The following is a 23,217-nucleotide window of genomic DNA, read 5'->3' as shown; positions in this document are numbered from 1 at the left end:
CAAATTTACCAGCTACGTCTATCGACAGTTGTCGCAGTGACATCATAATAGTGGAGTCTTTTTGTTAAGACATGTAGCTAGCTAGCTAAACAATGAACAATAATCCCAACTCATGATGGTACTAGCCTGCATGAATCTGCAGGTAGCTAACCAACCAGGTTCAATGTTAGCTAGCTAACATGAGGCTATATCTAGCAAAGCAAATGGCTCTGAGATACGAATAATATTAATACACAGATCATACACGTAACGTTAGCTAGCGAGACAGCCAGCTGACGTTAGCTAGCTAGCTAACAGTACGTTTTAAATTGCAATGAAAACGTCTTTCTGACAAAATTAGAAACGTGTAATATATGAAAATGTAGCTAGCTAGACTATCTTACCCGTATACATGGATGGACACTTCTCCCTCTCTGTCATGGATGCCATGGTTGTCCTTAGTTTGAAGATGTAATCTGGAGACAGGTGTTTTCTCCATCTCCTTAGCTATCATACTCTAATTCCACTGATTTCAAAACTCGGTCGTCTCATTAGATAGGATTAACTACACATACTGACCAGCTCAAATAGACAGAAGCGAGCTATATGGCAGACCAATCCGAACTCATCTCTTGACATGTCCAGCCCACTCATTATCTCAGCCAATCATGGCAAGCGGGAAGGTTGCTGTCTTTTTCTGTGGCTAAACCAACTAGGCTCGTAATTTTACAATTCTATTGGTATTTACAGATGGCATACACGATTGTTATTAAGGCACATGAAAGTAAACATGATCCAGAAGGCATTTCTGCCAAAAAACGCATTTAGATTTTTAAAAAGACGTTTACGTTCAAATGGCTCTCCTGTGAGGTAGTGACACGTGACATACGCCTAGTTTCCTAAAATATATACTGAACAAAAAATATAAACGCAACATGCAACAATTTCAACAATTTCACAGAGTTACATTTCATATAAGGAAATCAGTCAATTGAAATAAATTCATTATAAATTCATTAGGCCCTCTATGGATTTCACATGACTAGGCAGGGGTGCAGCCATGGGTGGCCCTGGGAGGGCATTGGCCCACCCACTTGGGAGTCAGGCCCACCCACTGGGCAGCCAGGCCCAGCCAATCAGAATGAGTTTTTCCCCACAAAAGGGCTTAATTACAGACAGAAATACTCCTCCGTTTCATCAGTTGTCTGGGTGGCTGGTCTCAGACGATCCCGCAGGTGAAGAAACCGGAAGTGGAGGTCCTGGGCTGGCCATATTCTCTAAAATGAACATTCAAATATCTGGCAACAGCTCTGGTGGACATTCATGCAGTCCGCATGCCAATTGCACACTCCCTTAAAACTTGAGAGATCTGTGGCATTGTGTTGTGTGACAAAACTGCACATTTTAGAGTGGCCTTTTATTGTCCCCAGCACAAGGTGCACCTGTGTAATGATCATGCTGTATAATCAGCTTCTTGATATGCCACACCTGTCAGGTGGATGGATTATCTTGGCAAAGGAGAAATGCTCACTAACAGGGAAGTAAACAAATTTACAAACACTACAGGAACAAGATCATCCACATGTATCGATCACATTTTTACTAATACTGTAGAACTTTGTTCTGAAGCTGTATCCGTACCCATTGGATGCAGTGATCACAATATAGTGGCTATATCCAGGAAAGCCAAAGTTCCAACAACTGGACCTAAAATAGTGTATAAATAGTGTATGATTTTGCTCTGACTCGTGTGTGGATGATGTTAAACATATATTTGTCGGTCTGATGTGATTTTAATAAGGAGCATCCAGACGCTTCTTACAATTATTGTTAAAAATGCACCTGTTAAGAAACTGACTGTTAAAACTGTTAAGGCTCCATGGATTGATGAGGAATTGAAAAACTGTCTGGTTGAAAGAGACGGGGCAAAAGGAGTGGCTAATAAGTCTGGCTGCACATCTGACTGGCTGACTTACTGCAAATAGAGAAATTAATAAAGCAGCACCTCACGGCACAACGCCTCTCCCCCATGTGACCTACTTGTTGTGTACTGACATGTTTGTGTAACTGATAGATGCGCACGCACACACACACACACACACACACACACACACACACACACACTACATGTTCATGTTTTTAAATGTGTTTAAATTGTGAAGTCTTTTGTCTGTATTTTCCGTTATGTGTCGGACCCCAGTAAGACTAGCTGTTGGCATCAGCTAATGGGGAATCCTTATAAACCAAATCAAAAAAGTCCTCAACTCCTCTCAAAGATCATTGGAGGAGGAGGTCAGAGGGAAGGACATTGTATCATCACCTCCAATGAGTATTGAGAGGACAGCCCTAGTTTCATCAGGGTTAGATGGAGATGGCAGTTTTTAAATGAACACCTTGTTTGCTGGCACTGGTCCAGTTCCTGCCCTACTAAATGCGCTGGCATTACATCGATTCAACCAATGGTTACGTGCCACGTCATGGACTGTGCAGTCGGGCGTCAGATTGCTATAACATATGTTGTTAGCTGATATGTTAAATGCCTATCCAGGCGTTGTAAGATCTGTCATGCATCTTACAATGTAGTCGGGGCAGGAACTCGACCAATGTCTTAAGGTCCATTTCCTATTTCCTCTCCACAGAGGAAGTCCCGTCTCCTACAGACCTGCAGTTCTTCGAGGTGTCTGACGTGAAGATCACCATCACCTGGACGGGGCCCCCAACTGACGTGTCCGGGTACAGAGTGACTGTGGCCCCCGTCGGCCCCGCCGGGACCCCTCGGACAGAGCTACAGCTCCCCATCACACACAACGCCTACGCAGAGGTCACCCACCTCACCCCCGGGACCCCGTACCGCTTCAGCATCTACACCGTCCAGGGAGGAGAGGAGAGCCAGCCACTGGTCGGAGAGCAGGCTACCAGTGAGTACAGGCAAACGTATTCCGTAAACCAGTGTCAATAAGCTTAGGACTGTATGTATTTAGTGCTACAGTCTCGGAGAGGCAAGGCAAGGAATCGCTAATGTTGATCATATAATGAGTAGTGGGTTTTTTTTGGATGCAAGGTGAATTGTCGATGAAAGATGAGTGAATCTTACTGCAACTTTGTCGATCTCAAACACACACTTTTTTGTCCACAGAGCCTGATTCCCCTGCTGATGTCCATTTCACCAACGTAACTGAGGACAGTGCTCTGATGGCGTGGGTGGCCCCCCGGGCCCGCATCACCGGATACCGTCTGTTCCTGACCCTGGAGGGCTCCAACCCTAAACTGCTGCGCCTGCCAGCCCGCCTGTCTCACTACACCCTGCTCAACCTCCAACCAGACACAGAGTACACCGCTACTCTGCACGCTGAGCAGGACAATACGCTCAGTGAGGGAGCTTCCAGAACCTTCTCCACCAGTGAGTAAGACTGTTGTTCTAGGAATATCTTCACATCCTCTCTCTCAGGCCTCCTATGGTCTAACTGTCTGAGAGGTCATTGTTCTGAAAAAGAAGTTATTTGATAGGTCATCTATGAAACACGTATGACCAGCCAGGTCAAGGCCAGGCGTTTTGGCAGAGTCATAAACATACAGTAGGGTCTGCTTTGAGCAGGGGGGATAGGACTTTGGGAGTTCCTTGTTCGTTTGAATAGTCCTGACCCCTAACCCCTTACCTCTGACCCTGTGTGTTCTCTCCAGCTCAGCTAATGGGCAACACCCCTCGCTTCAGTACTGATGTCACAGACACCTCCATCATCATCTCCTGGACCCCCGTGCCCCGAGTGGAATACAAGGTATGCTCGCACGCGCACACACACACACACACACACACAGGTCCATCTATGTCACACTAGAGTTGTGCTCTGGCTTCTGTGATGCTGGGAAAGGGCTAACCTCGTAACTCTTCAGTTTTGTGTGTGTGTGTCTCTGTGTCTCTCTCGCTCGGTCTCCCCGTGTAGTTGACGGTGAGGCCCAGTCATGGAGGCGAGGCCCCCAGAGATGTAACCTCCAACTCAGGCAGCATCTACATCTCAGGCCTGACCCCCGGGGTTGAGTACACCTACAGCGTTCAGCCAATCGTCAACGGACACGAGCAGGACAACCCAATCACACGCCGCGTAGTCACACGTAAGTCCGAGAATAACGACTTAGTCTGGGTTTGTCAGCAACTGCTAACTTTGTGCAGTAAAAATCAGGCTTTACTTATGCTGGGTCTCCACACGTTAGTGAACAGAGGATAGAGATGATGTTCTCCATCACCATCAATCAGAGAATAATGACTTTGGCCTCAAAAGGTTCCCTACTTTTCTTAGACTTTTTAATATTCCTGGAGCGTTGGTCATCGACAACCGTTTTCTAGCGTATCCGAGCCTGGGCAAAAACATTTTTTATTTTTTTTGCCTCTATTTGTGACCTAGTTACTTAGTTCGAATGTCTTTATTTGTGACCTGGTTACATAGTTAGAATGTCTCTAGTTGTGACCTGGTTACTTAGTTAGTTAGAATGTCTCTAGTTGTGACCTGGTTACCTACAGTTGAAGTCAGAAGTTTACATACATTTAGGTTGGAGTCATTCAAACTCGTTTTTCAACCACTCCACAAATGTATTTTTAACAAACTATAGTTTTGCCAAGTCGGTTAGGACATCTACTTTGTGCATGACACAAGTCATTTTCCCAACAATTGTTTACAGACAAATTATTTCACTTATAATTCACTGTATCACAATTCCAGTGCCTCTTTGCTTGACATCATGGGAAAATCAAAAGAAATCAGCCAAGACCTCAGAAAAACAATTGTAGAAAAACAATTGTTTACAGACAAATTATTTCACTTATAATTCACTGTATCACAATTCCAGTGGGTCAGAAGTTTACATACAATAAGTTGACTTGGCTTTAGAAGCTTCTGATAGGCTAATTGACATAATTTGAGTCAATTGGAGGTGTACCTGTGGATGTATTTCAAGGCCTACCTTCAAACGCAGTGCCTCTTTGCTTGACATCATGGGAAAATCAAAAGAAATCAGCCAAGACCGCAGAAAAACAATTGTAGACGTCCACAAGTCTGGTTCATCTTTGGGAGCAATTTCCAAACGCCTGAAGGTACCACGTTCATCTGTACAAACAATAGTACGCAAGTATAAACACCATGGGACCACGCAGCCGTCATACCGCTCAGGAAGGAGACGCGTTCTGTCTCCTAGAGATGAACGTACTTTGGTGCGAAAAGTGTAAATCAATCCCAGAACAACAGCAAAGGACCTTGTGAAGATGCTGGAGGAAACAGGTACAAAAGTATCTATATCCACAGTAAAACGTGTCCTATATCGACATAACCTGAAAGGCCGCTCAGCAAGGAAGAAGCCACTGCTCCAAAACTGCCATAAAAAAGCCAGACTTAGGTTTGCAACTGCACATGGGGACAAAGATCGTACATTTTGGAAAAATGTCCTCTGGTCTGATGAAACAAAAATTTAACTGTTTGGCCATAATGACCATCATTATGTTTGGAGGAAAAAGGGGGTTGCTTGCAAGCTGAAGAACACCATCCCAACCGTGAAGCACGGGGGTGGCAGCATCATGCTGTGGGGGTGCTTTGCTGCAGGAGGGACTGGTGCACTTCACAAAATAGATGGCATCATGAGGAAGGAAAATTATGTGGATATATTGAAGCAACATCTCAAGACATCAGTCAGGAAGTTAAAGCTTGGTTGCAAATGGGTCTTCCAAATGGACAATGACCCCAAGCATACTTCGAAAGTTGTGGCAAAATGGCTTAAGGACAACAAAGTCAAAGTATTGGAGTGGCCATCACAAAGCCCTGACCTCAATCCTATAGAAAAGTTGTGGGCTGTCACGGGTTCTGAAGTGGATGCGGTGGTGGAGTCAAGCGCAGGACACAGAAGAATAGTCAAGACGACTTTACTCAAAATGAAGTAAGGTACACACAAAAATAACAACCTCCGAAAAACACAAGAGGTGTAAAACAAATACGCAAGTGCGCAAATACCAGCTAAGGCAAGGACACAGAACCTAAACACGCTAGACAGGCGGACAATAACAAACAAAATGCAAACCTAACAAAGGGGAACTTATAGGAGACATAATCAAGACAGAATACGAGACAGGTGCACCAACTAGACAAAACCAAACAAACATCGAAAACATCAAGCGGTAGTAGCTAGTACTCCGGGGACGACGAACGCCGAAGCCTGCCCGAGCAAGGAGGAGGAGCAGCCTCGGCGGTCTCTGTGACATGGGCAGAACTGAAAAAGTGTGTGCGAGCAAGGAGGCCTACAAACCTGACTCAGTTACACCAGCTCTGTCAGGAGGAATGGGCCAAAATTCCCCCAACTTATTGTGGGAAGCTTGTGGAAGGCTACCCGAAACGTTTGACCCAAGTTAAACAATTTAAAGGCAATGCTACCAAATACTAATTGAGTGGATGTAAACTTCTGACCCACTGGGAATGTGATGAAAGAAATAAAAGCTGAAATAAATCATTCTCTCTACTATTATTCTGACATTTCACATTCTTAAAATAAAGTGGTGATCCTAACTGACCTAAAACAGGGAATTTTTACTAGGATTAAATGTCAGGAATTGTGAAAAACTGAGTTTAAATGTATTTGGCTAAGGTGTATGTAAACTTCCGACTTCAACTGTAGTTAGTTAGAATGTCTCTATTTGATCAGGCAATTCTATTGACTTTAAATCTACTTTGTTTCCTTGGCTGAGTTGCTCAACTTAGTTGACCTTAAATCCAATTATTAAGAACAGTAACGTGACCTTAGCATATCTACTATTTTTATAAAGGAAATGTGTGTTGCAATTTAACCACACCATTCTATTGAGTAACCGTATATTACCCCAAAAGAGTTGCATCTGGATCAGGGACGTCAGAAATCTCTTCCTGTTCCTTTTTCCTCTGGTTGTTCCTCTTTATCAGTTCTGACCAGGTTATAGTAATGAGGAACCATTCTGACCAGGTTATAGTAGTGAGGAACCATTCTGACCAGGTTATAGTAGTGAGGAACCATTCTGACCAGGTTATAGTAGTGAGTAACCATTCTGACCAGGTTATAGTAGTGAGTAACCATTCTGACCAGGTTATAGTAGTGAGTAACCATTCTGACCAGGTTATAGTAGTGAGTAACCATTCTGACCAGGTTTTAGTAGTGAGTAACCATTCTGACCAGGTTATTGTAGTGAGTAACCATTCTGACCAGGTTATAGTAGTGAGTAACCATTCTGACCAGGTTATAGTAGTGAGTAACCATTCTGACCAGGTTATTGTAGTGAGTAACCATTCTGACCAGGTTATAGTGGTGAGTAACCATTCTGACCAGGTTATAGTAGTGAGTAACCATTCTGACCAGGTTATAGTAGTGAGTAACCATTCTGACCAGGTTATAGTAGTGAGTAACCATTCTGACCAGGTTATAGTAGTGAGTAACCATTCTGACCAGGTTATAGTAGTGAGTAACCATTCTGACCAGGTTATTGTAGTGAGTAACCATTCTGACCAGGTTATAGTAGTGAGTAACCATTCTGACCAGGTTATAGTAGTGAGTAACCATTCTGACCAGGTTATAGTAGTGAGTAACCATTCTGACCAGGTTATAGTGGTGAGTAACCATTCTGACCAGGTTATAGTAGTGAGTAACCATTCTGACCAGGTTATAGAAGTGAGTAACCATTCTGACCAGGTTATAGTAGTGAGGAACCATTCTGACCAGGTTATAGTAGTGAGGAACCATTCTGACCAGGTTATAGTAGTGAGTAACCATTCTGACCAGGTTATAGTAGTGAGTAACCATTCTGACCAGGTTTTAGTAGTGAGTAACCATTCTGACCAGGTTATTGTAGTGAGTAACCATTCTGACCAGGTTATAGTAGTGAGTAACCATTCTGACCAGGTTATTGTAGTGAGTAACCATTCTGACCAGGTTATAGTGGTGAGTAACCATTCTGACCAGGTTATAGTAGTGAGTAACCATTCTGACCAGGTTATAGTAGTGAGTAACCATTCTGACCAGGTTATAGTAGTGAGTAACCATTCTGACCAGATTATAGTAGTGAGTAACCATTCTGACCAGGTTATTGTAGTGAGTAACCATTCTGACCAGGTTATAGTAGTGAGTAACCATTCTGACCAGGTTATTGTAGTGAGTAACCATTCTGACCAGGTTATAGTAGTGAGTAACCATTCTGACCAGGTTATAGTAGTGAGTAACCATTCTGACCAGGTTATAGTAGTGAGTAACCATTCTGACCAGGTTATAGTAGTGAGTAACCATTCTGACCAGGTTATAGTAGTGAGTAACCATTCTGACCAGGTTATAGAAGTGAGTAACCATTCTGACCAGGTTATGGAAGTGAGTAACCATTCTGACCAGGTTATTGTAGTGAGTAACCATTCTGACCAGGTTATAGAAGTGAGTAACCATTCTGACCAGGTTATAGAAGTGAGTAACCATTCTGACCAGGTTATAGTAGTGAGTAACAATTCTGACCAGGTTATTGTAGTGAGTAACCATTCTGACCAGGTTATAGTAGTGAGTAACCATTCTGACCAGGTTATTGTAGTGAGGAACCATTCTGACCAGGTTATAGTAGTGAGGAACCATTCTGACCAGGTTATAGTAGTGAGTAACCATTCCGACCAGGTTATTGTAGTGAGTAACCATTCTGACCAGGTTATAGTAGTGAGTAACCATTCTGACCAGGTTATAGTAGTGAGTAACCATTCTGACCAGGTTATTGTAGTGAGTAACCATTCTGACCAGGTTATTGTAGTGAGTAACCATTCTGACCAGGTTATTGTAGTGAGTAACCATTCTGACCAGGTTATAGTAGTGAGTAACCATTCTGACCAGGTTATAGTAGTGAGTAACCATTCTGACCAGGTTATAGTAGTGAGTAACCATTCTGACCAGGTTATTGTAGTGAGTAACCATTCTGACCAGGTTATAGTAGTGAGTAACCATTCTGACCAGGTTATAGTAGTGAGTAACCATTCTGACCAGGCTTTAGTAGTGAGTAACCATTCTGACCAGGTTATAGTAGTGAGGAACCATTCTGACCAGGTTATAGTAGTGAGGAACCATTCTGACCAGGTTATAGTAGTGAGGAACCATTCTGACCAGGTTTTAGTAGTGAGTAACCATTCTGACCAGGTTATAGTAGTGAGTAACCATTCTGACCAGGTTATTGTAGTGAGTAGCCATTCTGACCAGGTTATAGTAGTGAGTAACCATTCTGACCAGGTTATAGTAGTGAGTAACCATTCTGACCAGGTTATAGTAGTGAGTAACCATTCTGACCAGGTTATAGTAGTGAGTAACCATTCTGACCAGGTTATAGTAGTGAGTAACCATTCTGACCAGGTTATAGTAGTGAGTAACCATTCTGACCAGGTTATAGTAGTGAGTAACCATTCTGACCAGGTTATTGTAGTGAGTAACCATTCTGACCAGGTTATAGTAGTGAGTAACCATTCTGACCAGGTTATAGTAGTGAGTAACCATTCTGACCAGGTTATTGTAGTGAGTAACCATTCTGACCAGGTTATAATAGTGAGTAACCATTCTGACCAGGTTATAGTGGTGAGTAACCATTCTGACCAGGTTATAGTAGTGAGTAACCATTCTGACCAGGTTATAGAAGTGAGTAACCATTCTGACCAGGTTATAGTAGTGAGTAACCATTCTGACCAGGTTATAGTAGTGAGTAACCATTCTGACCAGGTTATAGTAGTGAGTAACCATTCTGACCAGGTTATTGTAGTGAGTAACCATTCTGACCAGGTTATAGTAGTGAGTAACCATTCTGACCAGGTTATTGTAGTGAGTAACCATTCTGACCAGGTTATAGTAGTGAGGAACCATTCTGACCAGGTTATAGTAGTGAGTAACCATTCCGACCAGGTTATTGTAGTGAGTAACCATTCTGACCAGGTTATAGTAGTGAGTAACCATTCTGACCAGGTTATAGTAGTGAGTAACCATTCTGACCAGGTTATAGTAGTGAGTAACCATTCTGACCAGGTTATAGTAGTGAGTAACCATTCTGACCAGGTTATTGTAGTGAGTAACCATTCTGACCAGGTTATTGTAGTGAGTAACCATTCTGACCAGGTTATTGTAGTGAGTAACCATTCTGACCAGGTTATAGTAGTGAGTAACCATTCTGACCAGGTTATAGTAGTGAGTAACCATTCTGACCAGGTTATAGTAGTGAGTAACCATTCTGACCAGGTTATAGTAGTGAGTAACCATTCTGACCAGGTTATTGTAGTGAGTAACCATTCTGACCAGGCTTTAGTAGTGAGTAACCATTCTGACCAGGTTATAGTAGTGAGGAACCATTCTGACCAGGTTATAGTAGTGAGGAACCATTCTGACCAGGTTTTAGTAGTGAGTAACCATTCTGACCAGGTTATAGTAGTGAGTAACCATTCTGACCAGGTTATAGTAGTGAGTAACCATTCTGACCAGGTTATAGTAGTGAGTAACCATTCTGACCAGGTTATTGTAGTGAGTAACCATTCTGACCAGGTTATTGTAGTGAGTAACCATTCTGACCAGGTTATAGTAGTGAGTAACCATTCTGACCAGGTTATTGTAGTGAGTAACCATTCTGACCAGGTTATTGTAGTGAGTAACCATTCTGACCAGGTTATAGTAGTGAGTAACCATTCTGACCAGGTTATAGTAGTGAGTAACCATTCTGACCAGGTTATAGTAGTGAGTAACCATTCTGACCAGGTTATTGTAGTGAGTAACCATTCTGACCAGGTTATAGTAGTGAGTAACCATTCTGACCAGGTTATAGTAGTGAGTAACCATTCTGACCAGGTTATAGTAGTGAGTAACCATTCTGACCAGGTTATAGTAGTGAGTAACCATTCTGACCAGGTTATAGTAGTGAGTAACCATTATGACCAGGTTATAGTAGTGAGTAACCATTCTGACCAGGATATTGTAGTGAGTAACCATTCTGACCAGGTTATAGTAGTGAGTAACCATTATGACCAGGTTATAGTAGTGAGTAACCATTCTGACCAGGTTATAGTAGTGAGTAACCATTCTGACCAGGTTATAGTAGTGAGTAGCCATTCTGACAGTGGCGGCTCCTGAAAAAATTCTCAGGAGGGGCAATTTTTCTGATGATTTAGGTGACCTACACACATTTAAAAAAAGATATGTCCAGCAACAACATGAAGACAGGGGCAGCATATAAGTCAATACCAGAAGCATTTATTGACTGATCTCAAAAGTGTTGGCTTACAAAATCAAAATAAGTTATCACAGTAAAAATAATCAAGGGTGTTCTTTCACATTCCTCAACACTGCATAAACAATATGCATTTCCATAAACAAATGAAATAAGAATGAAAACAGAATTTGAAAGTAATTTCTAGAAAAGGTAAACACAGCTATCTGTATGACTTTGTAAAAATGAACAACCATATTCTGGCCAATTGTATAGATTTGTAAATATGAACAACCATATTCTGGCCAATTGTATAGATTTGTAAAAATGAACATGAACAGATTTTTATTTTTATTACTTTTTTTAAAATGAAAAAAAACTATTTTAAACAACATCAACTGTGAACTGATTTGGGCGTGTGTGTGTTAAAGAGACAGACAGGGAGGGACAAAGAGAGAGAGAGGCTACATTACTTGTACTGAAACTGTTCTCTTCTCTGTTTCAATACAGCAAAGCGTTCAATGACTTTCTCATTGAAATCAGGCATGCTGAGGACTAGTTCCCTCTCCATGGAAAGCATGGCCAGTGCATTCAGACGTTCCTGGCCCATTGAATTTCGCAGGAATGTCTTAACTCGTGTCAAAGTTGAGAAACATCTCTCAGCTTCAGCTGTTGTCATGGGAGTAGTTATGAGGATGTTCAACAGAGTCACAGTCTCAGAGAACGTCTCCTGGAGGTTGTAGCTCATGAGAACCTGGTACAGTGCCAGTGCACCACAGCCTCCCTTGAATTCAGGATTCTCATAGATCAGAGATAGTTCTGTCTTGAGCTTTGCCTTGCTCAGCATGGGGTATGCATTCACAGTGGCATTCAGAGCCTCATCAGGAAATGAATGGCAGTACCTTTCAAACATGTCTGCTTGCAGTAAGGTAGCACTCACAAGGTGGCCAGAGAAAGAGAACCTTTCTTTGGTGTGATCCAGGATGGTGTTGCAGACCTCTTCAGACAGCCTCTGCTTCTCCTCTTCTCTCAAAGCTGTTCTGGGTCTTTTGGCTCCTGTTGCTTCTTGCAGCTGCTGTTGAGAGGAGTCCCTGAAGGCAAACAGACCAATGTGTTTGTTGGCTTTGTACAGTATTGTTGTCTATGTGATGCACAGGTATATGCAATGTATCCATGTATAGTACAAATACTTAAGTTCCACTTAAAATGGGCAGGGATGCATAAAGTCTTTAGTGTTTAAGTTAGCCTTTGTGTCTCACATAGCCTGGATGTTCAGCACAGTATACAGTGGTGCTCATAAGCTTATTTTTTTTTTATTTTTTTTTTATTTCACCTTTATTTAACCAGGTAAGCCAGTTGAGAACAAGTTCTCATTTACAACTGCGACCTGGCCAAGATAAAGCAAAGTAGTGCAATAAAAACAACAGAGTTACATATGGGGTAAAAAAAAACATAAAGTCAGAAAATACAACAGAAAATATATATACAGTGTGTGCAAATGTAGCAAGTTATGGAGGTAAGGCAATAAATAGGCTATAGTGCAGAATAATTACAATAGTATTAACACTGGAATGCTAGATGTGCAAGAGATTATGTGCAAATAGAGATACTGGGGTGCAAAAGAGCAAAATAAATAATATAGGGATGAGGTAGTTGGGTGGGCTAATTTCGGATGGGCTGTGTACAGGTGCAGTGATCGGTAAGGTGCTCTGACAACTGATGCTTAAAGTTATTAAGGGAGATAAGAGTCTCCAGCTTCAGAGATTTTTGCAATTCGTTCCAGTCATTGGCAGCAGAGAACTGGAAGGAATAGCGGCCAAAGGAGGTGTTGGCTTTGGGAATGACCAGTGAGATATACCTGCTGGAGCGTAGACTACGGGTGGGTGCTGCTATGGTGACCAATGAGCTAAGATAAGGCGGGGATTTGCCTAGCAGTGATTTATAGATGGCCTGGAGCCAGTGGGTTTGACGACGAACATGTAGTGAGGACCAGCCAACAAGAGCGTACAGGTCACAGTGGTGGGTAGTGTATGGGGCTTTGGAGACAAAACGGATGGCACTGTGATAGACTACATCCAATTTGCTGAGTAGAGTGTTGGAGGCTATTTTGTAAATTACATCGCCGAAGTCAAGGATCGGTAGGATAGTCAGTTTTACGAGGGCATGTTTGGCAGCATGAGTGAAGGAGGCTTTATTGCGAAATAGGAAGCCGATGCTAAAGTTGACTAAAAAGAGGAATAAAAAAGAAAAGAAAATTGGTGTCCTTAAAGGTTGGATTTTCCAACTTTTTTAATTAAGTCATTAAGATCAATTTCCAAAAGATTATTTTTTTATTTTTTTATTCCTCTTTTTAGTCAACTTTAGCATGGGATCATAAGCTTATGAGCACCACTGCACAGTACACATAGTATATAAAATAAGATAGATTACACCACTGGCCATATATAATGAGAATAATGTGATTTCAAACACAAATGCAGTCTCCTTTCATGCATACATTTTCAAATAAAGCTCTGCTTTGAGAAAGATCGAATGATATTGTTTAATCTTACCTTATGGCCTGCACACTGCTTGTGAAGCTGTCGAGGGCACGTTTGATAAAGACAGCATCGATGTCCTTCTTCTGTAGCTTCTGGTACAGAATGTCGACGTGGGGCATGATTTTGTGAAAAAGCCGCAGGAAAAAAATAAAATCTTCATCATGTAGCATCCTCACGTAACCAGATGCCTCTCTCACAGTAAGCTGGTCAAATGAACCCAATGAACCCGTCCGGATGGCTTCAAAACATTCTATGAGGTCGTCTCGATTCTCGTAGACAGTGTTCACGACTCTGCTGTTGAAGTTCCACCGTGTGGATGAAGGTCTGGGCAGTCTTCGTGCAACAGTCTGGTCAAGAATGCTGGTGCGTTTGGGTGACCGGGAAAAAAACGTTGTAATCCCGCTCAGATCGGAAAAGAAAATGTTCACTTTTTTGATGCGAGAAGTAGCTTGATGCATGATCAAATTCAGCTGATGCGCATAGCAATGCACGTAATGGGCATTCTTGAAATGCTCACGCACCTTCTGCTGCACACCTGCCTTCTCTCCCCTCATCACACTGGCTCCATCGTAAGCTTGCGCAATGAGTTTGACTTTCTCGTCATCGGCAAAAAGACCGTTCAGTCTCTCCAAAAGTACACTGGCGATTGAGGCTGAGGTTGATTCCGAGATGGGAAGGAACTCAAAAAAGCGCTCCTGCACTTTGTGCTTGCTATCTATGTACCTCAGCACAAGCACCAACTGTGTCTGCGTAGAAACATCCGTGGTCTCGTCAGCTTGGATAGCTACGAAGTTCGCAGACTTCACCTCCTCCACAATATGTTCCCTCGTGACCGCTAGCATACACTCCAGTAGCTCGTTTTGAATGGTCTTTGATGTGCCCTTGAAAACTTTAGCATTTTTAAGATGGTCATCAAACACCTCATCTAATTGTGCCACAAAGTTGACAAGTCCAAGAAAAATACCAGGGTTGGTGGAGCCCTCAGTTTCATCTTTGCCTCGCAAAGCTAACTCAAACACTCCGCAAAACTTAACACACTGGATTAGCCGGCTGACTGAGGATATGGCGGTTCTTGCTAACCTCATCGTTGTGGCGGCGGACAGCTAGCCTGTATCCCTCATCCAGTTGAGTGGCAATATTCACTCTTCCCAAAGATGACAATCTCAAACAGCTATCCATGTGGGTCTTTGACAGCTCATGTTTCTTTATCTTTTCTGAAAGATGGTGCATGTCGGTTACACCGGTCGCTGTCCAAGCGGTGCTGTCTGCTGTGCCGCCTTCAGGGTGGAAGAGTAAGCAGGGGTAGCAAAAAACTGCATTAGCTACATCGCAGCCTGCTAGCCAGGTTTTCCGTTCATACCAATTTTTGGAAAATCCTCGGGTGTAGGACTTCCCCCCTTTAGTAGACACCTGTTGAATTATTACATTTGGTCTGGGAGGTCCTAATTGTTTCGTTGCCAATTTATCTTCATTTGTTCGCCGACAAAAAGGAACTTCGTTCAAAGACACAATCGAGTTGGACTGAAGCCTAGCCATTTTGATAGTAGTAGTGAATTGATTGAGGCTGCTACCTGGTCTTTTCTTAGTTACGTTCATTCGTGGTTACGTTATGTATGACGAAAGCGCGTAAGTGCATGCCCACAGACACCCATAGAGAATGTATTGAAAGCTTTGAAATGTGAAAAAAATAGATTTTACATGGGAGTCTATGACAGACTTCTGGGCGATTTTCAACCTGACTGAAATCGCCCAAAAAACGGGCGGGGCCATTTGAAGCACGACTTTAGCCTGATTTGACATTTAGTGGCTGGCAGATCAGACGTGAACACTGATAACTGCTGTTGCCGTGATATAATTTTTTATAAATTTATTTAAAAAAATTATTATTTTTTTAAAAATTTTTTTAAATAATTGATTAGAAAAAAAATCCCTTCCTTTTCCCGTTTGGCAGTGCGTCGCCCATATCGCCCTTTTGAACAAGCCGTCCCTGCATTCTGACCAGGTTTTAGTAGTGAGTAACCATTCTGACCAGGTTATAGTAGTGAGTAACCATTATGACCAGGTTTTAGTAGTGAGTAACCATTCTGACCATGTTTTAGTAGTGAGTAACCATACCAGTCAGAGACAGTTGCTTGGAAGAGAGATGTCAATTTATAGAATCATCTCATCTTGTTCCTCTTGTCCTCCTCCAGCCCTGTCTCCTCCTACTGACCTCAACCTGGAGTCCCACCCTGACACCGGAAAGCTGACTGTCCAGTGGAACGAAGCCTCCACCCCAGGTTAGAACACACACACACACACACACACACTCACTCACTCACTCCCCAGTGGGACGAAGCCAGCACATTTTCCATTGTCCATTTACTTAGAAGTCTAGGTAACAGAAATATCTATTTTTGCTTTCAACCCAACCCCGGAGTCACACACATACCCACAATGCAGTGTTTATACTAACACACCTCATATGACCAAGCTCAAAATAAGGATTGTGGTTTCTGGATTTAGGACAGAGATTACGGAAACTATATGTCCGGACTATATGACTGTTTTGACTTCTCTGTCCACTCTCTATCCTCTGTCCATTGTCACGTGTTCTCCATGCCATCCAATCAGACCTCACCGGCTACAGAGTGACAGGCACCCCGACCAATGGGCAGCAAGGAAACAGCCTGGAGGAGTTTGTGAAGGCGGGCGAGACCTCGTGCACTCTGGAGAACCTCAGCCCTGGCGTGGAGTACAACGTCAGCGTCTTCACCGTTAAAGACGACATGGAGAGTGTTCCCGTCTCCACCACCGTTACTCAAGGTAGGTGTGGGCGTGGCCTAATATCAGGTGACCTTTGACCCTATGACCCCTGCCCTGTGAATTATGATGTGATAATGTGGACAGGAGTGTCCGGCAGGGTTCCATCATATCTCTCTTACTCCAACCTTTCTCACCGTAATATAAAGCCTACAATGTCTTATGACAAGAGATTGCTAGCTAGTATTATTAACATGCCCAGTGATGTCACTACAACCAGATAACAACCTGCTGTTAGTGATGCTGCAGCCCTGCTGTTAGTGATGCTGCAGCCCTGCTGTTAGTGATGCTGTTAGTGATGCTGCAGCTCTGCTGTAGCCCTGCTGTTAGTGATGCTGTAGCCCTGCTGTTAGTGATGCTGCAGCCGTGCTGTTAGTGATGCTGTTAGCGATGCTGCAGCTCTGCTGTAGCCCTGCTGTTAGTGATGCTGCAGCCATGCTGTTAGTGATGCTGTTAGTGATGCTGCAGCTCTGCTGTAGCCCTGCTGTTAGTGATGCTGTAGCCCTGCTGTTAGTGATGCTGCAGCCCTGCTGTTAGTGATGATGCAGCCCTGCTGTTAGTGATGCTGCAGCTCTGCTGTTAGTGATGCTGTTAGTGATGCTGCAGCCCTGCTGTTAGTGATGCTGTTAGTGATGCTGCAGCTCTGCTGTTAGTGATGCTGTTAGTGATGCTGCAGCTCTGCTGTTAGTGATGCTGTTAGTGATGCTGCAGCCCTGCTGTTAGTGATGCTGCAGCCCTGCTGTTAGTGATGCTGCAGCTCTGCTGTTAGCGATGCTGCAGCCCTGCTGTTAGTGATGCTGCAGCTCTGCTGTTAGTGATGCTGCAGCTCTGCTGTTAGTGATGCTGTTAGTGATGCTGCAGCTCTGCTGTTAGTGATGCTGTTAGTGATGCTGCAGCCCCGCTGTTAGTGATGCTGCAGCCCCGCTGTTAGTGATGCTGCAGCCCTGCTGTTAGTGATGCTGCAGCTCTGCTGTTAGTGATGCTGTTAGTGATGCTGCAGCTCTGCTGTTAGTGATGCTGCAGCCCCGCTGTTAGTGATGCTGCAGCCCCGCTGTTAGAGATGCTGCAGCTCTGCTGTTAGTGATGCTGCAGCCCTGCTGTTAGTGATGCTGTTAGTGATGCTGCAGCCCTGCTGTTAGTGATGCTGCAGCCCTGCTGTTAGCGATGCTGCAGCCCTGCTGTTAGTGATGCTGCAGCTCTGCTGTTAGTGATGCTGCAGCCCTGCTGTTAGTGATGCTGCAGCCATGGTGTTAGTGATGATGCAGCCCTGCTGTTAGTGATGCTGCAGCTCTGCTGTTAGTGATGCTGTTAGTGATGCTGCAGCCCCGCTGTTAGTGATGCTGCAGCCCCGCTGTTAGTGATGCTGCAGCTCTGCTGTTAGTGATGCTGCAGCCCTGCTGTTAGTGATGCTGTTAGTGATGCTGCAGCCCTGCTGTTAGTGATGCTGCAGCCCTGATGTTAGTGATGCTGCAGCCCTGCTGTTAGTGATGCTGTTAGTGATGCTGCAGCCCTGCTGTTAGTGATGCTGCAGCTCTGCTGTTAGTGATGCTGCAGCCCTGCTGTTAGTGATGCTGCAGCCCTGCTGTTAGTGATGCTGTTAGTGATGCTGCAGCCCTGCTGTTAGTGATGCTGCAGCCCTGCTGTTAGTGATGCTGCAGCCCTGCTGTTAGTGATGCTGCAGCTCTGCTGTTAGTGATGCTGCAACCCTGCTGTTAGTGATGCTGCAGCCCTGCTGTTAGTGATGCTGCAGCTCTGCTGTTAGTGATGCTGCAGCTCTGCTGTTAGTGATGCTGCAGCCCTGCTGTTAGTGATGCTGTTAGTGATGCTGTTAGTGATGCTGCAGCTCTGCTGTTAGTGATGCTGCAGCCCTGCTGTTAGTGATGCTGCAGCCCTGCTGTTAGTGATGCTGCAGCCCTGCTGTTAGTGATGCTGCAGCCCTGCTGTTAGTGATGCTGCAGCCCTGCTGTTAGTGATGCTGCAGCCCTGCTGTTAGTGATGCTGCAGCCCTGCTGTTAGTGATGCTGCAGCCCTGCTGTTAGTGATGCGGTTAGTGATGCTGCAGCCCTGCTGTTAGTGATGCTGCAGCCCTGCTGTTAGTGATGCTGCAGCTCTGCTGTTAGTGATGTTGCAGCCCTGCTGTTAGTGATGCTGTTAGTGATAATGCAGCTCTAATATTAGTGATGCTGTTAGTGATGCTGCAGCTCTGCTGTTAGTGATACTGTTGGTGATGCTGCAGCCCTGCTGTTAGTGATGCTGTTAGTGATGCTGCAGCTCTGCTGTTAGTGATGCTGTTAATGATGCTGCAGCTCTGCTGTTAGTGATGCTGTTAGTGATGCTGCAGCCCTGCTGTTAGTGATGCTGTTAGTGATGCGGTTAGTGATGCTGCAGCCCTGCTGTTAGTGATGCTGCAGCCCTGCTGTTAGTGATGCTGCAGCCCTGCTGTTAGTGATGCTGCAGCCCTGCTGTTAGTGATGCTGCAGCCCTGCTGTTAGTGATGCTGCAGCTCTGCTGTTAGTGATGCGGTTAGTGATGCTGTTAGTGATGCTGCAGCCCTGCTGTTAGTGATGCTGCAGCCCTGCTGTTAGTGATGCTGCAGCTCTGCTGTTAGTGATGCTGTTAGTGATGCTGCAGCTCTGCTGTTAGTGATGCTGTTAATGATGCTGCAGCTCTGCTGTTAGTGATGCTGTTAGTGATGCTGCATCCCTGCTTGGCCAGACCACACGCACAACTCAGGACTAAATCATTCATTGATGTCAATTTAAAGATTTGCGCATGAATGTCAAGTTAGAATACCATTAATGCGTGCAATACCAGTACCCCTACACAGTGTGATAGGATAAACATAACCATGGAGGCACCACATTATACCACCTGAGCTGGTAACCCATATCATTGCCACTCATTCATTAAAGCCTATAGATGCTTTAATAATGCCCTTCTCATGACATTGCTTGTTTCTGTCTGTCCTGTTTGTCTCTGTGCTGTGTGCCGTCCGTCCGGCCGGCCTCTGCGATCCTCCCCTCCCTCTCTAACCCACTACTAGACGTGCCCCGGCTAACGGACCTCAACTTCGTCGACGTCACCGACACGACGATCGGCCTGAAGTGGAACCCGCTGAACTATACGGCGGTCACCGGCTACCGTATCACGGTGACGGCGGCCGGGGAGAGCGTGCCCGTATTCGAGGACATGGTGGAGGCCACCACCGGGTATTACACCGTGCACGGACTGGAGCCCGGCATCGATTATGACATCTCAGTCATCACCGTCACAGAGAGTGGAGAGAGCGAACCCACCACGCTCACACAGCAAACTGGTAATCATTATAAGAATAAGAATTTTCATGGATTGAAAGATACTAGTGAAGTGGGTTGATGAATAAGTTAACACTTTCACTTGGGGACTGGAGGAGATCAGGGGAGGGAGATCAGGGGAGGGAGATCAGGGGAGGTAGATCAGGGGAGGTAGATCAGGGGAGGTAGATCAGTGAGATCAGGGGAGGTAGATCATTGAGATCAGGGGAGGGAGACTATGACTCTCATATTACTGTTTGTGTTTATGTCATGGTGTAATAATAATAATAATAATAATAATAATAATAATAATAATATGCCATTTAGCAGACGCTTTTATCCAATGGTAGTGTCATGGTAGTGTCATGGTGTAATGGTAGTGTCATGTTGTAATGGTGGTGTAATGGTAGTGTCATGGTAGTGTCATGGTGTAATGGTAGTGTCATGTTGTAATGGTGGTGTAATGGTAGTGTCATGTTGTAATGGTAGTGTCATGGTGGTGTGGTAGTGTCATGGTAGTGTAATGGTAGTGTCATGGTGGTGTAATGGTGTAATGGTAGTGTCATGGTGGTGTAATGGTAGTGTCATGTTGTAATGGTAGTGTCATGGTGGTGTAATGGTGTAATGGTAGTGTCATGGTGTAATGGTAGTGTCATGGTAGTGTAATGGTAGTGTCATGGTGGTGTAATGGTAGTGTCATGGTGTAATGGTAGTGTCATGGTAGTGTAATGGTGTAATGGTAGTGTCATGGTAGGGTCATGGTGGTGTAATGGTGTAATGGTAGTGTCATGGTGGTGTAATGGTAGTGTCATGTTGTAATGGTAGTGTCATGGTGGTGTAATGGTAGTGTCATGGTGGTGTAATGGTGTAATGGTAGTGTCATGGTGGTGTAATGGTGTAATGGTAGTGTAATGGTGTCATGGTGGTGTCATGGTGGTGTAATGGTGTAATGGTAGTGTCATGGTGGTGTAATGGTGTAATGGTAGTGTAATGGTGTAATGGTGTCATGGTGGTGTCATGGTAGTGTCATGGTGGTGTAATGGTGTAATGGTAGTGTCATGGTAGGGTCATGGTGGTGTAATGGTAGTGTCATGGTGGTGTAATGGTAGTGTCATGTTGTAATGGTAGTGTCATGGTGGTGTAATGGTAGTGTCATGGTGGTATAATGGTGTAATGGTAGTGTCATGGTGGTGTAATGGTAGTGTAATGGTGTCATGGTGGTGTCATGGTGGTGTCATGGTGTAATGGTAGTGTCATGGTGGTGTAATGGTGTAATGGTAGTGTCATGGTGTAATGGTAGTGTCATGGTGGTGTAATGGTGTAATGGTAGTGTCATGGTGTAATGGTAGTGTAATGGTAGTGTCATGGTAGTGTAATGGTGTCATGGTGGTGTAATGGTAGTGTAATGGTAGTGTCATGGTGGTGTAATTTGTGTAATGGTAGTATGGTGGTGTAATGGTAGTGTCATGGTGGTGTAATGGTAGTGTCATGGTGGTGTAATGGTGTAATGGTAGTGTCATGGTAGTGTCATGGTGGTGTAATGGTGTCATGGTGTAATGGTAGTGTCATGGTGTCATGGTGGTGTCATGGTGTAATGGTAGTGTCATGGTGTCATGGTGGTGTAATGGTAGTGTCATGGTAGTGTCATGGTGTCATGGTAGTGTCATGGTGGTGTAATGGTGTAATGGTAGTGTCATGGTGTAATGGTAGTGTCATGGTAGTGTCATGGTGTAATGGTAGTGTCATGGTAGTGTCATGGTGTCATGGTAGTGTCATGGTAGTGTCATGGTAGTGTCATGGTGTCATGGTGGTGTAATGGTGTCATGGTAGTGTCATGGTGTCATGGTAGTGTCATGGTGGTGTAATGGTAGTGTCATGGTGTAATGGTAGTGTCATGGTGGTGTCATGGTGTCATGGTGTAATGGTAGTGTCATGGTAGTGTAATGGTGGTGTAATGGTAGTGTCATGTTGTAATGGTAGTGTCATAGTGTAATGGAAGTGTAATGGTAGTGTAATGGTAGTGTCATGTTGTAATGGTAGTGTCATGGTGGTGTAATGGTAGTGTCATGGTGTAATGGAAGTGTAATGGTAGTGTCAGGGTGTAATGGTGGTGTAATGGTGGTGTAATGGTAGTGTAATGGTAGTGTCATGTTGTAATGGTAGTGTCATGGTGGTGTAATGGTAGTGTCATGGTGGTGTAATGGTAGTGTCATGTTGTAATGGTAGTGTCATGTTGTAATGGTAGTGTCATGGTGTAATGGTAGGGTCATGGTAGTGTAATGGTGTCATGGTGTAATGGTAGTGTCATGGTGGTGTAATGGTGTAATGGTAGTGTCATGGTGTCATGGTGTAATGGTAGTGTCATGGTAGTGTAATGGTAGTGTCATCATTATAAGAATACTAATTTTCATGGATTGAAAGATACTAGTGAAGTGGGTTGATGAATAAGTTAACACTTTCACTTGGGGACTGGAGGAGATCAGGGGAGGGAGATCAGTGAGATCAGGGGAGGTAGATCAGGGGAGGGAGACTCTGACTCTCATATTACTGTTTGTGTTTATGTCATGGTGTAATGGTAGGGTCATGGTGTAATGGTAGTGTCATGGTGTAATGGTGGTGTAATGGTAGTATCATGGTGTAATGGTAGGGTCATGGTGTAATGGTAGTGTCATGTTGTAATGGTAGTGTAATGGTGGTGTAATGGTGGTGTCATGGTGTAATGGTAGTGTAATGGTAGTGTCATGGTAGTGTAATGGTGTCATGGTGGTGTAATGGTAGTGTCATGGTAGTGTAATGGTGTCATGGTGGTGTAATGGTAGGGCCATGGTAGTGTAATGGTGTCATGGTGGTGTAATGGTAGGGTCATGGTGGTGTAATGGTAGTGTCATGGTGTAATGGTAGTGTCATGGTGTCATGGTGTAATGGTAGTGTCATGGTGTCATGGTGTAATGGTAGTGTCATGGTGTAATGGTAGTGTCATGGTGTCATGGTGTAATGGTAGTGTCATGGTGTAATGGTAGTGTCATGGTGTTATGGTGTAATGGTAGTGTCATGGTGGTGTAATGGTAGTGTCATGGTGTAATGGTGTAATGGTAGTGTCATGGTGTCATGGTGTAATGGTAGTGTCATGGTGGTGTAATGGTCGTGTCATGGTGTAATGGTAGGGTAATGGTAGTGTCATGGTGGTGTAATGGTAGTGTCATGGTGGTGTAATGGTAGTGTCATGGTGGTGTAATGGTAGTGTCATGGTGGTGTAATGGTAGTGTCATGGTGGTGTAATGGTAGTGTCATGGTGTAATGGAAGTGTAATGGTAGTGTCATGGTGTAATGGTGGTGTAATGGTAGTGTAATGGTAGTGTCATGGTGTAATGGTAGTGTCATGGTGGTGTAATGGTAGTGTCAT

At 44.1% G+C, this 23,217-nt stretch overlaps 1 protein-coding gene across 1 annotated transcript in view; it reads left to right on the top strand.

The window, feature by feature from the left end:
- Positions 1-23,217, top strand: part of LOC311143873 (fibronectin-like) — a gene marked incomplete at its 5' end in the record, with an annotated part of 84,687 nt that overhangs the window by 34,844 nt on the left and 26,626 nt on the right. Inside the window, 7 exons of the mRNA XM_084179744.1 lie at positions 2,619-2,897; positions 3,116-3,379; positions 3,661-3,755; positions 3,921-4,089; positions 15,912-15,998; positions 16,333-16,524; positions 19,565-19,837. Coding sequence (XP_084035870.1) covers positions 2,619-2,897; positions 3,116-3,379; positions 3,661-3,755; positions 3,921-4,089; positions 15,912-15,998; positions 16,333-16,524; positions 19,565-19,837 — 1,359 coding nt within the window. The remainder of the gene's footprint in view (positions 1-2,618; positions 2,898-3,115; positions 3,380-3,660; positions 3,756-3,920; positions 4,090-15,911; positions 15,999-16,332; positions 16,525-19,564; positions 19,838-23,217) is intronic.

This window comes from Coregonus lavaretus (assembly GCF_964263955.1).
Source record: "Coregonus lavaretus genome assembly, chromosome: 16".
Classification (NCBI taxonomy): domain Eukaryota; kingdom Metazoa; phylum Chordata; class Actinopteri; order Salmoniformes; family Salmonidae; genus Coregonus; species Coregonus lavaretus.
Note: the sequence above shows the minus strand (reverse complement) of the source record. Positions and strands in the feature narration are given on the sequence as shown.